General features: G+C 39.1%; 1 protein-coding gene across 1 annotated transcript in view; it reads left to right on the top strand.

The window, feature by feature from the left end:
• The window catches only part of DIAPH2 (diaphanous related formin 2), a 157,681-nt gene that overhangs the window by 42,113 nt on the left and 97,501 nt on the right, over nt 1–18,067 (top strand). Inside the window, exons 18-20 of the mRNA XM_079319084.1 lie at nt 13,258–13,359; nt 13,755–13,849; nt 16,787–16,888. Of these exons, the coding sequence (XP_079175210.1) occupies nt 13,258–13,359; nt 13,755–13,849; nt 16,787–16,888 (299 nt within the window). The remainder of the gene's footprint in view (nt 1–13,257; nt 13,360–13,754; nt 13,850–16,786; nt 16,889–18,067) is intronic.

The following is an 18,067-nucleotide window of genomic DNA, read 5'->3' as shown; positions in this document are numbered from 1 at the left end:
CCCTTTTTTTCTCCAGTGGATTTATCCAGTAGGTAAATTCTCAAACTCAAGGGTGAAAAAAAGCTTTGCATGGTTTAAATAAACTGCTGCCTGAAATTATTACCATCTAGCATAGATTTACATGTGTGTATCTCTGTGTTCTGATATATTTTATGTATTTTTAAATTCTGAAATGATCTTGGAGTTATCTTAGAGTCCAAGTCTTATTTTAAGGGCATCAGGACCCATTTCATTCATCATTGGACAAAAGGACTGATATGAGTATAGTGATCAGAAGGGTCTGAAAGAAAGCAAAAGCTCCAATTAGGAGATAAAGATTGTAAATATTAGTTCTTAATATTTTATTTCAAATAGCATTTTAATGCACTCCCCTTTCAATAACTTAATTTCTATGTCCAAGGTAGTTTGTGTATGAGTCACTAAGCAAATATACAAACTATGTAAAATACACTAAAATCTATGTAAAATATTATGTTGGTGTGACCTGCTGACTGGAGTTGTTTTCATCATGTGACACTGAATGAAGAATATCCCAGATGAAAAAATGAAGTCTATTAAGACTTTTTCAGAAGTTAGGCTCAGTGTCAGTTGTGCTATTTTTGTTTATTGTCTTCTTTTCCTGTGGAATCTTATAGAAATAACATTCAGAGTGTTCATGCTTTAGGGTTGGACAGAGGCAGGAATTTCTCTGCAGGTCTCAGGCTGTGGCACATTCTGTGTCTCTTAGGGCTCTGCTTTTCAAAGCTTTGTGCAAGATTCATAAGGGAGAAAAATCAAGAGGGATGGGTCAGATAAATGCAATTTTCTTATCTCCAGTTAGGTATTCCTGGAGCTTGCTTGCTTTACATCTCCAGCAGAGTTTGTTTCAGAGCATTGTTGTTCCATGAGAGGCTCTGGTAGAGAAGTTTGGCCATTATCCTCATCAGCATTAGATGAAGAATTGCAACAACTGCACCTTCAGAAATTCAAACACAAACAGCCTGTGTGCAAATGAAATTGCATTCAGATTGAGACAGGTGGGAACTAGTTGGAGGTCTGGGCTGTTTGAAGGCTGCTGTCATTATTCATGGATTGCTTGGAGGTACAGCATCATGAATTCCACACAATTCCTGTGCAAATGGAGCCCAATTTCAGAATCAGCATTGTCTGCTCTGAATCCAGGTCAGATGCTCCAATGTGGAGGCCACTCCTTCAGTTTTAGTTTAATTGGCTTAACCCTTTTAATTTGCTTAACCCTTTTGGAACATCCCTGGGACAGGTGAGAGTTCCCTGCTGGAGCCTCGAGGAGCAGGGAGCAGAAACAAGGAACCCTGCTGGTTCCTGGGTGACTGGGGGAGCTCTACACTAATTATCTAGTAGATATATTATATAGCTGTAGTATCTATAATATAGATATTATGTGGTATTTCTAAAGTGATTATCCGTTTGCCTTTTCAATGCCACATGGCAAACTGAGATTGGAGATTGGTGTGTGCTCCTTCAAGGCAATCTTTTGATCAAGAAATACTGAAAAAGTGAAAAATACTAATAACAAATTCCCTGCTGCTCAGATTTTCTGCAAGTTTCAATTAGTAATTTTGTCAGAAAGCTTCACCAGAAGAATTTCAGGAGAATTTAAATAGAATTGAGTGGGGACAGACATGTATTGTCTAAAAAAACCTCTTCTATGTATTTATAACAATGTTGTGACTGAGGTGTCTTAGTTATAGTGTGCTCTATTTTAGGTGGTTTACAGAATTCATGTATTAATTTGTTATACCTGAATTCTCAGAATATGGAAATTAAACTCTTAAAGAAGAAGATGGAAAAGCAGTTGTGACTATAAATAAAAGCCAAGGGAAGGGGAGCTCTCAAAGGCATTGGGTTTTTCCTACAGAGGAAATTGGTTCAGTGTTTTTTTTTTGGTTTTTTTTTTCCCAACATCTAAGGTGTTAGAGGTTTCCATTCAGTGGTTTTTTTGGTTTTTTTCCCAACATCTAAGGTGTTAGAGGTTCCCATTCAGTGGTTTTTTTGGTTTTTTTCCCAACATCTAAGGTGTTAGAGGTTCCCATTCAGTGTTTTTTTTTTCCCAACATCTAAGGTGTTGGAGATTCCCATTAGGCAAGTGTAAGAATCTTATTTTTGATGTTTGTTACCCAAATATTCCAGAAGTCTGGAATTCCAGCCTGCTGTGTGCTAACTCTGGTGACAGTCAGTGCCTCCTTTACCTCTTTTCTGAGGAGCTGCAGCTTTGGAGTCTGTGAGCTGCTGAAATCCAGCAGGGGAAAAATGCAGCTCTGCATTCCCAGCTGTCTGACTGGGGCTCAGTGATGCTCAAATCAAGCACATTTAACGAGGAGCTGAGGACAGAGACACATGTACTGGCACTGCAGACACAGGGATTGTGTACAAAGACTAATTAGCATGAAATATGAATACATTCATGAAGCAGTCTTGATCTATAATGCTCTTACAGGGAGGATTTTTTTTCCCTATGAATTCGATGGAAAAGAAATTCAGAAGTTGAATTGAAAAAAGAATCCGTGTTGAACTGCAAAAAGAAATGGGGTTTGTTTGTTTTTAAACAAATGGAAATCTATATTCCTGGAATAAAACCCCTTCTGTATGAATAAATAAAGAGATTAGACTGAGAAGAATGCTTTCTCTAATGTCAAAACAGAAAGAATAACCTGCAAGAGATGTTCCTCTTCAAGTATGCAACTGCATATTTCATGGGAATTGAGGTTAGATATCCTAAAAATCTATTTAATATGAACCTAGTTCCTCTCTAGATGAAGTGTTCAAGGTCAGGGTGGATGAGCAGCCCTAGTGGAAGCTTCTCGTGCCATGGTTGGAACAAGATCAACTCTAAGATCCATTCCAAGCCAAACTATTGTGATCATATGATTAAATCACTGTGGATTTGACAGGAATCCTTGGTTCAGTGAACTGTTCAGATTTTCCACTGTGGCAGTTTTCCTCAGGTGCAAGAATTGATATCTGTAAATGTAAATAAAATACACTGATGAGGAGTTGGAGGGCAGTTCTGTCAGAATGGTTTTTAAACAATCCCTGTTGCCTTCTGATGTGTTTGTAGCTGTAGATACATTTTCTGGAAATTTCCTCAGTGTTGGTGAAGGAAACTCCAGCTGAGTGTTCCAGTGCAGGTTCTTCAGCTGAACATTGGCTGGGAATTTGTGACCCAAGTGAAGTAGGGGAAGAATAAAAAAGTCTAGAGGAAAGGATGGAGAACAGCCCAGCTACTTGCCAGGACAGTTGGTGCTGACTATTAAATAGATTATACACTGATATTTTACTCTCCTGAAGACTTCCAGCAGAGTTCTAGGAATAACAATGTGTTTGCTTAAATAAATAAAACCCATCATAAACAAAGCCATGGTTATGTGCACAATTTATGGTCTTACTTGTAAAATAGCTCTTTCAAGGCTGTATTAAAGAGATGTCCCTGCATGTTTCAGCAGAACCACACTTAGCACATCCTACACCTCCTCCTAAATCTACTTTCCATCAAAAGAAGTAGAATATGGGGTTTTTTTATCTTTTTTTTTCTCCTGCAAAAGCATAACCTGACAAAATGTGTCTGATTCATGGCCTGGCTCCAGTTGCTCACTGTGCTGACCTGCAGTGTTTTTGTGTTTGTAGAAAAATGATGCCTTCTCCATGGATTTTATGTTTTATGTGCAAATCTGTTTTTCCTTTCTTATTGCTGACCAAAAAACCCGCAAAAATGTGTCATCTGCTCTTGATCTTGACTTGGAACATTTCTCTGAGTGATAGTTGCTTCACCTGTAATGCTATTCCAGGATGCTTTGGACAGAATATCTGCTACTGCAAGAATTTCTGCCATTTATAGTAGAGCAAGGATAGTTCTGTTACCCATGTGAATAAAGGTTCTTTGGAGAAAAAGATATTCAAAAGCTATCTAAAGGATTAAAAGTGAACAATCATGCTATTAAGTCTCTGAATTCATTGAGAAATTGAAAATGCTAGGTACATAGGCATTAGTACAGATAATAACAAAAGTATCAGCTTTTTGAGTTCCTTATTAATCATCTCAAATGGATGTAAAGCTATAATTACAACTCTCTATATTGTGTGACTCTTGTGTGTCTTGTGCAACGTGAGAAACTGAAATGTGTCTGAAACTTCTTCCTTTCAGGTGCTTTATTCTGCTCTGTTAAGTGGGAATGTAATTATGGTAGAATATTACTACAGAATAATTTCCCACTGTGAAAAGGCTGTGCCTTAAAGGCTTCCTAAAAGCAAAAAGTCCACATGGTCAAAGTCAGTGTGGAATTATCATTAAGTTGCATATTTTGAATGGGAGTACCTGTGGAGTAAATGTCAAAGTTTTAACTTTTTTTTTTGTTGTTGTTGTTATTTCAATGGAATCTTGGACCATTAGCACAGAGACACTGCCTTTTTAATGAATCACTTTAGCCAAATTTTGCTTGTGCTGCTAGTAGAAAGGTAAGCAGAGCACAGGTTCCAGCTGCTAAATTCAGAATATCCAGTGGGTCCTGCCTGTGCAGGATGTGCTGGGCCCTGGCATTGCTGTGGAGCTCACACTGGCAGCTCTGCACTATTTTTAGTCTGCTCCAATGCAAGCAGCTTAATTTGGTACCCTGTAGGTCCCCTAAAACCAATGCTGGGATGTGGCAGTAATTTATCTTGTGTGTCTTGAAGGCAGATAATCATTGCCTGGGTGTTCTCTGAGCACCTGGGTGTGTTCAGAGCACTGGGGGACACTTGGACCCCAAAAAAGCTTTCCCAGGGTACATGCAAGGTGGTGGTAACACAGCAGCCATCCAAGGCTGAGTGCAGGCTGCCTGTGCCCTGCAGTTCATCTTCAGCAGGTGGCTGAGAGCAGAGTAAATTCATGCTAATATATATTAAATGCCTGCTGCTTGGTGTACCCAGGATCGATGAGACAGAAATGCCTCTCAGCTGCCAGCAGTTGATGTTTTTTCAAAGCCAGAGGTCACATCTTTACATGTAGTGAAGTCTTCATTGTGTTTTTTCTTCACTGAACTCAGGATCTTTCAGCATTTATAACCTGTGCCACTGCACTTCTCTCTATTTCAAACAGATGTTGTGCAGAGTTTTAACCCTGCTGCTTCTGGTCATCCTGGTTTGCTGCCTTCTTTTTCTCTCATTGAAAGTCACTTTTTATATTTATTTCTCTGTGCTTTCAAGAGGGGCAAACCCAGATGGTGCATGACCCACAGGAGACACAGTAAAGAATCCATCTGGCCACAAATATCAGTGGGTCCACCCCATTTACTGAGGGGCACCCACAGATGTGGGTCACATATTGTCACCAAATATTTGCCTTGCTGTTTTCAGAGTGACATTAGAGCACCAGAAAAGTTGCAGTGTCCCAGGATATTGAAACCTTTGAGAGTGGGCAATGCCTCCTCCAGACAGGCACTGCCCCTGCTGTGGCTGCTTGCAGGAATTCTGCAGGAATTCTCCAAGGGAATTGCAATCCCAACACTGCTGCCATGTGGGAGGGTGAAAGGGCTGCTTTGAACAGCTCATTAGTTTATTTGCCACCATCCCCCACAAAGCCAGTTTAAACATTTGTTTATGGAAGACTTAATTTCCCAACATTTATCTTTTTATCCTTTTTTCTATTGATCAGCTATCAAAGCTGTGCTTACCAGTCAACCTCATGGGGTACAGACTTTTACTGCTGAAATTAATGGAATCTATTAAGACAGATCATTTCCCAATTATTTTTAATGTGATCCTTTTACCCTGTGAAGTTCTTGTTTGGCCCTGATGCCTTTGAAGGCTTCTTTTTTTTTGTTTGGGTTTTTTTGTTTGGTTGGTTGGTTTTTTTTGCTCTAAATAAGAGTCAAGTATTTTTTTTTTAAGCATGAAATCAAATTTCTTGTGTACTAAGTCAATGGAAATGTAACATTGTGTATTTAATTGTAAGGCAGAATGTGTAACCAGGATGGGATACATTGCACTGAAAAGTCAAACAATTTGGAATTCCATCTAAGTATTTTGCATGCATGTTTATTTAACATTTTGATGATAGAGAAATACTTCAAAAAGGAAGAGAATATTAAAATATCTGTTTGGACATGTGTATTTTACTTAGTGCTTCAATATTTAGTCAGGATTGTTAAATGTCAGATATCACAGTGATAGAAGAAATCAATTTATCACTTCCTTTTTACTAACTTTTTAGTGCATTCCATTAAGCACCAATATCTAATTAACTTGACTATATAAAAGGATTTTTGGATCTTGGGATCTTAGCTTCATAATTTGGAAAGTTCCTTTGGAAAAATGTGAGTCCCATCAGTTGCTTGTGAAGCCTTTTATGGGCTTCATCAAGGGTAACAGTAGGTGAACTAATAATTTAAAAGATATCTATTTATTAGACTTCTCTTAGTAATAAAAGAAAATGAGCTTGTTAGAGTCTTGCTAAAATATGACAGCAGTTGAATGCCTTTTTTTTTTCTGAGTCTTGAAAGTTTTTTTTGTTTAGTTTTGTTTTTACTTTTCAAAATTGTATGGATAAGAACCCCATCAGAATCTGGGATATAATTCCAGCTGTCCTGTCTCATTTTGATGGTGATGGTGGAAAAAAATACAACTGGGCCATGTGGCTGTTTAAATTAGAAATGTTGTTGTGGGCAGCACTTTATTTACCCAGGCAAACATCTTCTCTCCCCAGAGCAGAAGTTGCTGTGTGAGTTCTGAATTCCAGGGGGGATGTTGGGCTGTGCAGGGCTCAGTGCCCATCACAGCCCAGGATCTGCAAATCCCCAGGGAGAGGCTGGAGCTGTGGCACAGGGGCAGGTGGGGACACAGTCCTGGGGCTTTATCCCATCCCAGAATTCATGGAGACAACACAGCTCATGGAAAAAGCTGCTGGATTTTATTGCAGCTCCTTCCAGCACATCTCCAACCCTCCGAGGATATTTCCAGCTTAATCCTTGTTTGCTTGCTCTTGTTTGGTTTCTAATGTTCATCTGTATTTCTGTGACCATTTGTGTGTCATGAATTGTTAATATTTGCTTGCTGTCTAACAGCAGAAGCAGCATCTTTCACAGCAAAGAGGAGGGGGCAAAGCCAGTTGTGAAATTGGGTGTGTTGGGGTTGTTGGGTTGCTGTCTTTTTCTTTTTTTAATTTCTTTGTCATCTCCTTGATGCTGTGGATAGAAAGCTGAAAGCCCTCCCAATGCAGAGTGGGTAATTAAGGCCACTTTAGCTGCACAACTTTGCTGCACAAGTTCTTGCTGGAGATTGACAATTAGATTATTTACAACCATTTTAGGGCAATTTTTATAGAGCAAGGAATATTTCATGTGAAATAAATAGTAGTAATTAAATGTGGTGGTCAAACAAAGTAGCAATCAATTATAAGAACAATTAATAGGAATACAGATCCCTTGTTACTTTTTTTTTTTGCAAAACTAATTTGTAAAACTAAGTTATGATCTTTTTTATTCTTCCACAGAGCATAATTTGTTGGGCTGATGCCACTTCCTTCAGCTTGATTACATTAATTAGGCAAAAAGCACACAAGATTGCAAGAGGTTCCATGTTTTTTCCTCCCTGTTAGTTTTATTTTTTTTTTTTATCTTGAGAGCTCAGTGGAAGATTCTCTTTCAGATCAATTGCTTGCTTTGTAATAATTCTTTTTTTATTGCTGTCCCAGGTATTGAGCTCTTCAGATTGCAGAAAGGACAGAGTGACAGCAGGAGTGCTTAATTAATTTTGCTTCAGGAATTGGTAACTGAGTGATTTTAGGTGAACTGAAAAAAGCCAGGTGGCACTGGGAATAAACATGAGCTCCCCCAGCTGCTGCCTGAAGTGACAGGAGGCGTGGCTGGCATCTGCTGATGCTCCTGCATCTCTCTGGGTGTTTGGGGAAGCTGTTTGCTGGTTGTCAGAGTTGGAGCCCAAATGACAGAGTGAGGGCTGTGGGTGCCAAAGCAGCCTAATCTCAGCGTGTGCAGGTCATTAATTGCATGGCACATGTTCTGCAGGGGGGCTGCTGCTCCAGGAGAGTCTGTGGCTTCACTCTCTGAGTCTCCTCTGGGATGTCTGAAGATTCTGTGTCCCTCCTTGGCCACTGCTCTGCTGAGCTTGCACTGCTGCTCTCTCCTTGTGTCAGAGCTCTGCTTCTCCAGGAATGAGGGGCAGCAGCAGAGGAAACAGCTTTGGGCTGCAGCAGGGCAGGTTTGGGTTCCATAGCAGGAAAAACATCCTCACAGAAAGGGCTGGCAGGCATTAATCAGCACTGGGGCACCTGGGGGTGTTCAGGAGCTCCTGGTGTGGCACCTGAGCACATGATGGTGCTGAGCTGCTCCTTGGCCTCCAGCAGCTCTGAGAGATTTTCCAGCCTGAGCAGTTCATGGATCCATGGGCACCTTTGCTCTTGGTGGTGATCAGCAGGTTGGTTTTGCATTTGTTTGAGAACACAAACTGTGTCAGAGCTCATGGTTCATCTGTTCTGCCTGCACGTGGCTGGGGGAGGTCAGGTGTGCTCCAGCTGTGCCCCAGCTGTGCTCCTGTCCCATTCCCTGTCCCATTCCCTGTCCCATTCCCTGTCCCATTCCCTGTCCCATTCCAGCCTGGGAATGCTGGGGGAGCACCAAGGGACACTCAGGGGGAATTGCTGAGGGAAAACAACAAGTGCAAGTTTGAGAGTAATTTATGTTTGACTTTCCTCCCTCTCCCCTTTCATTTGACTCATTTCCATTTTTGGGTGCCCCTGGGAATACACAGAAAGGGAACATTATCAGCAGCATTCCAAGATGATCAATTTAGTCAGACTTGGAGAAGTTTTACTGTGTTCAACAGAATTTACTGAACTTTGGTGCTACAAATTACTTTCTAATCTTTCCATGGCATTCCTGGCTCCTTATTTCATTTTTCTACCAAGTCATATCACATCAGGATTGTTTGTTTTTTTTTTTTTTTAAAGGGGGTAAATTCAAAGTAATTATTAGTTTCAGCTGCCCAAATCTGTTCTTGTGAGTGTAGTTTACATCCCTCACAACTGTCTGTACACTTAATTTTTTCCTCCTATGCTCCTGTACTAGCCATAGCTCTTCCCTCAGGTAGAAGGAATAACAAAGCAGTTAAATTTCTTTTGTATATTTACTTTTGCTGCCAAATGCTGGTAAATGCAATTGGGAAGTCACTTGCCAGATGGAAATAAGATGAAATTACTCATTCATTTCCCATGACAATATGAGGATGTTGTTGTTCACTGTGTGTACAGACTTGACAGAAATTGGAGACTTAGGCTCAGGTTAAGGTGGGCTAAAGTTCACCTAAATATCTTCTTTCTCCAAGCTTTAATTCAATGTACTCCTTTTTAATCTGCCTTTCATTTTTATCCTCATCATATTTGTGACTGACAGTTTTTGCTATTAATTCTTTATTAAAATGATTCATTCATAATTTAAAGAAAGAAGGGAATTTCATATGAACTGGACATTTCAGCTCATAATGAAATGCTTTAACAGCTTCAATATCATTAAATAAAATCTTATATTTCAAAAAATTAGTCATGGCCACTTCTAAGGCTATTCAGTAGCTAAATTAATGAAAATGATAATTTTCCAGAATAATGTATACTTTTTTTTTTTTATTACAGAAATACAAAAGTACTGATGGTAGAATTTTTTCCTAATTAAGTCTCTGAAGTGTTTCAACCTGCTTGTGTATGTTCTTTGCCACGATTATCATTAATGTGTTTTAAACTTACAGAACATTTTGCTGAGGGTTTTCTATACCCTGGGTGTGTTTGAAGGGTTCCAAGCAGGGCACTTTCAGTGGGATTAGATGAGTTCCCAGCTGAAGGAACAGCTGAGCTGCACATGCACTGGGAAATGCCAGATCAACAGCAAACAATGCCTTGCAGCATCTTGCATCAGCTTTTTCCCTCCACCACTGATAAACAAATGTATTATTGCTCACTTAATAGAGCTGTAAATGAGGAAGAAGTAAGAAATGTAGTGTTGGTGTTTCCATCAGTGTTTTCTGCCCTGCACAATGGGTGTGTGCTGAAGCTGGCACGTTCTCTCTTTGCTTTGTCACTGTGCCTCTCCCCTTTCCCTCCTGTGCCTGTCTTCAGTTCTAAGGAAAATCCCACCCAAAACCTTCTGCAGGTGGAACTGGTGGAGGTGATGGTGCAGCAGTGGCTCAGCAGTTCCACTCCCAGGGCACTCCCTGCTCCAGACTGAGCTGACCTGTGCCTGTTCTGCTGCTTCTGCAGAAGATTCCCCTCTGCTACACCTTTTGTTTTAAACTCTGCCCATTCCTGCATGGAAACTGGGTGTGGTAGTCACCAGCTCTCAGTGCTGTGTGGCAGACTTGTTGGTTTGGAAAAAAAGCTGATTTTGAATGAAGATGTAAAGCAGTACCATTATCAAAGTGCTGTAATGAATAATCACAGCACTGAACTCCGAGGTCTGTATGAAGTAATACAGCTGCTTTCACTTCCAGATTGATTTTTCATCTTGCTTTTCTGAGCTGCCCTGTGCTGTCTGCTATAAAATCCTTCTTTCATCTCTCCCTTTGGTTCTGTGGCATCAAACCAAAAAGTGTTTTATCTTTAAACAGGCACTTGTGAAAGGAGAACCTGACAAGGGGAGGGAGGTTGGTCAGCAATGGTGTATTGAATTCTGGAAAGTATCAAGTATCTTTTTAATTGAGTTAATTATTTTTCAAACTCCATAATCCATGGTTGTGTTCCAGTTGAATCACTGCTGAAATGGATTTTGTGATGAGAGCCTCTGGCAGAAGAGGGACCAGCATGGCTTTGGAGAGCTCTGGTGCTCCATGGCATCTCAAGCACGGCTGAGACGGTGCTGGAGGGATTCTAGGAGCTGCCTAATCTAGAAATGTTGTAGTGTCTCTTTCTGCCTGTGAATTTGGGCTTGGTAAGACTGGTGTTGATGCTGTATTGTGGCTTTGGTGCAGTCACATAAGCATCTGGTTCTAGTGTTTCTCTGTTTTTTTGTGAATTGGCATGAAGTGAACTTTGAGGTCTCGTGCGTGGAAGGATAGAACTTTTTGGAAAGAACATATTCTCTGACCTTTTTAAGTAGAAAAGAAAAATCTAGTGTTTATTAAATGGATGGTCTAAGTAGTGGTGTTGCAGCCCTTCAGGCTGAGTAGGTCAGAGGTGGTTTGTTATGAAACTTTGGGATGTGTGACCTGCTGTGGTCTGAGTGTGGTTCCTGATTTTCCAACCCCAGAGGAGTGCACAGGTGAGGGGGTGATAGGGGAGGCTGCTCTGTGCCCTGCACAGGCAGAGATCCTGTTGTGAGTTCTGCCTCACTCACCCTCTGCATGTCTGTTTAGAGAGTATTATGTGCTTAAATCCCAAACCATTTTTCCTTTTTTTGGTACTGCTGAATAACTTAATACCTATTTTGCATTGGGCTGAAGTGGCACCTTTGCCCCGAACTCTTGCTCACAGTGATGTTTGCTACTTGGTCTTTCTGATTTACAGGAATGATCCCAAAAGTTTACTTTCTGTGAGGTGATAACAAAAATACTTATTGCTCCTGTTTTCTTTTAAACTTGTTTTTGCAGTTTGCAAGCCAAGGAACTGGGTGTGTGGTTTATGCCAGTTTGTTGCTCCCTAATAATGTGTCAGGTCTGGTCCCCTGGGTGTGTTTGGTGCTCAGTGCTCTCCATCCTGGGGGTCTGGGGGATTAATTCTGAGCAGATCCAGTTTTCAGTAGGTCCCTCCTCTTCTGGAGTCCTTCTCTGCTCTCTCAGCCTTGCAGTGTCTGCTGTGGTAGAACAGAACTCCTCATGTTGGTTCCTCCCCTTGGGACAGCTGATTTTTAACTCTTGGTGTTTTTTTCCTTTGTGTTGTTGAGCACCTGGTGTTATTTCCTCATTTAAGTGAGAACAATTAGTGATGAGGGTCTGGTTGCTGGAGGAAGTGTCACTTCAGGATTTTGGATTGCTCATTAGAGCTGAGGGGTCAGTGCTGGGAACTCTGAGCTTTTCTGGTGCTGCTCAGGGCTTGTACAAACACTGAGGGAGGCTGGCAGGCAAGGGGAGAGCAGGGCTTGCTTTGTTCTTGAATCATCTTTTTTGATCAGTTTTCTCTGATTTGGGCTCTTCAGAGGTAACTGGGGCTGAGGGCACTGCCTGGGGCTGGCTCACTTATTTCTGCCCAAGAGAAACTGATTATTCAGGGCTCTAAACCCAGCAGAATTCCTGTATGCCAGACATTTTCCTGCTGGTAATGGGTGTAAGGAGAGAAATTCCTGTGTTCTATGTACTTTTATTTTCTTAATAAAGAGATTGAAACTGAGATTTTCCGTTATTCTTCACACTAAAAATTAACATTTTTTTCCTTAGGAAATACCTGTAATGAAACCCATGATAGCTCATTATAGTGCAGCAAAAAATAGTGCTCAGAGAACAAAACTCTATTCAGTCTGCTTGAAACTTCATCTTAATTTAACTTTCCAGTTTTTCAGTTACTTTTGAATGACTTAAAATATTCATTAAGTTCAATTAATGTTAAGCATATTAAGATTCTATTCCTTCAGTGCCAAATATGTTATGTGATATTTAAAAGGAAATAAATCCTTGTTAATGGGTTTATTTAATGCTTAAGAAAATTCTGTGAAAATTGACTGTTTTAAATTATGCAAAAAATCAGCTTATATTTTTAGGTACTCCAATGCCACATTTCTTTCTATATATTTTAAAGTGCTGATTATAAGGCTGGTGAATCTTGTTAATTTAAAATAAATCACTTAAAAATATACACTGATATCTTAGTTTTGCTCTTTACCACTGACAAGGTAAATAATTAATAAAAACATACCTTTGCTCAGTGTGATAAATATCAAATGATTTATGCTGTTGGGTTTGGATGAAGAATTTATAAATATTATTAATGTTTCAATAGAGGGCACTCATGTGCTTCGAGGTAACACCAAATCCCTGTAGTTTTGAAAATGTTTGCCATGAATTGGAGCTGAGGTGAAATCACCTGGGTTAAAATGCATAAATATTATTTGATACTGCTTGGGAAAATTATTCATTGTCATATTTTTCTTTCTTGTTCCTTTCAATTTTGGACATTTGCTTTGTTTGGATATTTTACAGTAGGTTGGGGCAGTGCAGTCACTTTGCCTTGAACTGATTGTAAAAGATGTATTATTATGGTTTGCTAATGGACTTGCTGTTAGCTAAGATTGACCAGTTGCAATTATGAATAGAATTTAATAAATACCTACTTTCCAGCCAAAAAGCCTGTAGAAGAATCAGAAGAAAAGAAAGCAGCTCAGTCAAAGAAGAAGATCAAAGAATTAAGAGTTTTGGATGGAAAATCTGCACAAAATTTATGTAAGTGATGTGAAGGGCATTAGGTCACTGTCTAAATAGCATCTGCACCTCAGTGTTCATAAATTGTCATTGTTGTTTGCCTGTGCAATTGCTTTTGCTAAAAACTGCTAATCTGAACATGAGTCTTCAATTCAGAGGTGTTTAAATACCATTCTGAATTCACTATATAATTCACTATATATTTCAAAGTTAAAATTGTTATAGTTTCATTTCTTAGAAAAGAAATGCATTCGAAGTCAAACTGTGCTTATCTCTCATTTGTTTATGTGGGGGACTTAACTGTGAAACACAATTGAGGTGGAGATCTGAGTTTTGAGTTGCTAGAGATGGTTTGCCTTTGTATATTGATCTTTTTTAAATCTTTTTGATTCTAATGATGTGTTAATGAATTGCAGCAATATTTTTGGGTTCCTTCCGTTTGCCTTATGAAGAAATAAAAAATATCATTTTAGAGGTGGACGAGGAGAAGCTGAGTGAATCCTTGATTCAGGTAGGTGAAAATACCTCTAATTTTGGTTATAGCTCATTTTCTACATAAAACTGGCAGGAAGGAGTAAGAATTCAAGAATAAGACAGGACATCAGTTGTGTTTCATAATTTCACTTCTGCTTTTGAATGTGGTCACATGGAGCACTAAAATGCCTTCCAAAGACTCTGTTAACAAAAGAATTCCTTGGAATTCTCCCTTCCAAAAGGAAATCTTTGAGAATTGTGATGTTTCAGCTTTGAACACAAGCTGAAGATGATCCAGGCTGGTGCATGATGAAGTTCCAGGAGGTTTTTTGTGGAAACATTTCTGTTCCAGCTCTGCCTCTCTCATGAGAGATGGAGCTCCCAGAATGTTCCAGGATGGTGCTGCAGCTCCAGACCTGTGTGTAAACTACACCTGTGTGTAAACTACACCTGTGTGTAAATCACACCTGTGTGTAAACCACACCTGTGTGTAAACTACACCTGTGTGTAAACCACACCTGTGTGTAAACCACACCTGTGTGTAAATCACACTGTGTGTGAATCACACCTGTCTGGAAATCACACTGTGTGTAAACCACACCTGTGTGTAAACCACACCTGTGTGTAAACCACACCTGTGTGTAAATCACACCTGTCTGTAAATCACACTGTGTGTAAATCACACCTGTGTGTGAATCACACCTGTGTGTAAATCACACTGTCTGTAAATCACACTGTGTGTGAATCACACCTGTCTGTAAATCACACTGTGTGTAAATCACACCTGTGTGTAAATCACACTGTGTGTAAATCACACCTGTGTGTAAATCACACTGTGTGTAAATCACACCTGTGTGTAAACTACACCTGCGTGTAAATCACACCTGTGTGTAAATCACACCTGTGTGTAAATCACTCCTGTGTGTAAATCACACCTGTGTGTAAACCACACCTGTGTGTAAACCACACCTGTCTGTAAATCACACTGTGTGTAAATCACACCTGTGTGTAAACCACACCTGTGTGTAAATCACACCTGTGTGTAAATCACACTGTGTGTGAATCACACCTGTGTGTAAATCACACTGTGTGTAAGTCACACCTGTGTGTAAATCACACTGTGTGTAAATCACACCTGTGTGTAAATCACACTGTGTGTAAATCACACCTGTGTGTAAATCACACTGTGTGTAAATCACACCTGTGTATAAATCACACTGTGTGTGAATCACACCTGTGTGTAAATCACACCTGTGTGTAAACCACACCTGTGTGTAAACCACACCTGTGTGTAAATCACACCTGTGTGTAAACCACACCTGTGTGTAAATCACACCTGTGTGTAAACTACACCTGTGTGTAAATCACACTGTGTGTAAATCACACCAGTGTGTAAACCACACCTGTGTGTAAATCACACCTGTGTGTAAATCACACCTGTCTGTAAACCACACCTGTGTGTAAATCACACCTGTGTGTAAATCACACTGTGTGTAAATCACACCTGTGTGTAAATCACACTGTGTGTAAATCACACCTGTGTGTAAATCACTCCTGTGTGTAAATCACACTGTGTGTAAACCACACCTGTGTGTAAACCACACCTGTGTGTAAATCACACTGTGTGTAAATCACACCTGTGTGTAAATCACACCTGCTTTGGTCTCCTTTGGAGCCCCAGGTCTCTCAGCTGCAGAGCAGAAAGGATCAATAAAGCTTTTTCCACCCCTCTCTGATTTCCTCCCCCTAGGAGGAGAGAAGAGTGTTCCTGGCCCCAGGTGGTGTCTGAGGGGTGGCACTTCAACAGGAGCATGGAAACCCTAAAATTCACACAGATTTAATTAATTATTTTATTATTAAATATCATGCACAGATTCAGGTTCCTGCCCCCACACTGGGCAGGATTTATCCTTTCATCCTTCCCTGTCTCCTCTTTGCACCTTTGTCCCCTTCCCCCAAGGGCTTCTAAATTAATTTATTCTTCCATTTTGGACCTGCAGAATGGTTATTCTGGGGACTCTGGTCTATGAGCTGCCTCAGTGTGCAGAGCCCTAATTTTATGGAGGGCTTGGTTTATTGATCAGAGGTGTCAGATCAGAGGATTAAAAACCTTCAGGTTTAGTAAAATCAAAAACTGAAGGGGAGGATCAACCCCACCTTGGATAGCTGGAGTGCAGAGTAGCTTCATATTGATCTCCTCTTCTACAAATCCATTATTGTTTGCATTTCAACTTGTGCCTGTGAAAATATTATATCTTAAATGCAATCTACACTTTAAAAAATGCAATATTTAAAAAAATATTATGAAATGAAAACCTACACTTTTACTGAGCATTTCTTAAACTATTACTCAGTCTTAATATAAATATTTTAAATACTTATCATATTTATATTTTGCTACCTCAAGATCATACAATAACTCACAGTTTTATTTGGAGACATGGATAAACAAGACTGCAAGGAAATTGAACTTTTTTCTGAGTTTCTTTATATTTGCCATTTTGAGATCTCAATTTTTTTTTTTTTTTTTTTTTTTTTTTTGCTAAGGTATTTTTAAGTGCACTTTGTGCACAGATATTTGAATGCTTAATGGTTGTAATTTTTTTTTTTTTTTTTGCTCCTTTTGTCACGTTTTACACAGACCAGTTATTTCTTGATTGATATTTAATGAGCAAGATGCAGCCATTAGGGCAAAAGGAGATTGTAGAGAGACAAAACTCTTTGGTTCTGTCAGACCCTGAAAAATGATACTCTAACCTTTTAATACATTCTTCAAATCAGAGACTGTAGCAGAGCAGTTGATGTCTGTATTAAATAATTACTGCTTTGATTTGATGTTTATATCATGTTAAATAAAATAAGCGTCCTGTAATTTCCTCCTGCATTTCCATGTTGTGGTATTTTAAGTGTGTTATTTTTAATATCTTAGGTAGTTGAATGTAACAAATTTGATATAATGCCTTGTTTGTTTTAGAACCTGGTGAAGAATCTTCCTGAGCAGAAAGAACTCAATGCCTTAGCTGAATTAAAGGATGAATATAATGATCTTGCTGAGCCAGAGCAATTTGGAGTTGTGGTATGTATTAGTGCAAGGATTAACTGCAGAGTTCCATTTTGGCACATTAAAAAAAAAAAGAACAAATTTAGGGATAAAAATCCTTTTGGTATTTTTTTTTGCAAATCCTGCAGTAGAAGAAAGTTGCTATTTCCTGATAATAATAAAAAATCTCTTTAGTATGTTTTACTAAGGTTCCACCCAGGACTGGAACCAGGTGATGCTCAGGGTCCTTTCCAATGTCAGCCCCTCTGATTTGGTGTTTTTCTGGAAGGAATTCCACTGGAGCATTAAAAGCAACAGGCACTCCTGTCCCAGACCAAACTTTTTTGTCTGCCTCTCTTGCCTTGCATATTTATTATACAATTCTGAACCAGGGTTTATCCTCAGCTCCCCAGGAGCTAGGTCTGCTCTGGCTGGATTGCTGAGGCATTATGTACATTAAAATGCATTAAAACAGAACTAGAGGCCTCTTAAAAGACTTTTTTTACTAAAAAGCTCTGATTTGAGCATAATTTGGCTTCAGAAGTGCCTTTTGAGTGCTTTTTTTTTTTTTTTTTTTTGACATTATTTTTGGGTTGGGGAAGTAACAGAATATGATTTGTCCTAATGAGATTTTTGGAGAGGATTTAGAAAATGAAAGATACAAATGGCTTCTTTGGAAAAACTTTAGCCGATTGATTTCCCTTTTTGTAATTTAAATGGCATAAAGTTCCAAAAATCCTTTATTTCCTAACAAAGATGAGGAATTTTGGTAGAAGTGGGATACATTAGTTAGCCTTACTGAAAGAAGTTGCCATTTATTGATCAGTAACAATCTAAAAATCTCTATAAATACATATTTGTTGCTTTCTTGGAAGCAATAATAGCATGCATGTGATATAAAACTTATCTATGGGTATGTTATGTGTGCACATAGAGCTATTGTGATATATATATAGTTATATATTTTATAATAAAATAACGATAAAAATATAATTATTATTAATAATTTGTGTTTAATAATATTTATAATAATGTTAACATATATTTTATTATAGTGTTCTATATTATTTTATATATTTTCTGGATATATTAATCCCTACCTAGATATTGTCAAATGGGTTTAGTGCAGGGAGAATGTCTGGAGTGTGCTGGAGGGAAATGCACAGGGGGAGCAGCCCAGGTGGAGGGATTAGGACAAAGGAATCTCTGATGGTT

The sequence above is a fragment of the Erithacus rubecula genome (assembly GCF_903797595.1).
Source record: "Erithacus rubecula genome assembly, chromosome: 15".
In the NCBI taxonomy this organism is placed as follows: Eukaryota; Metazoa; Chordata; class Aves; order Passeriformes; family Muscicapidae; genus Erithacus; species Erithacus rubecula.
The sequence above is the reverse complement of the archived record's forward strand: the minus strand, read 5'-3'. Positions and strand labels throughout refer to the sequence as shown.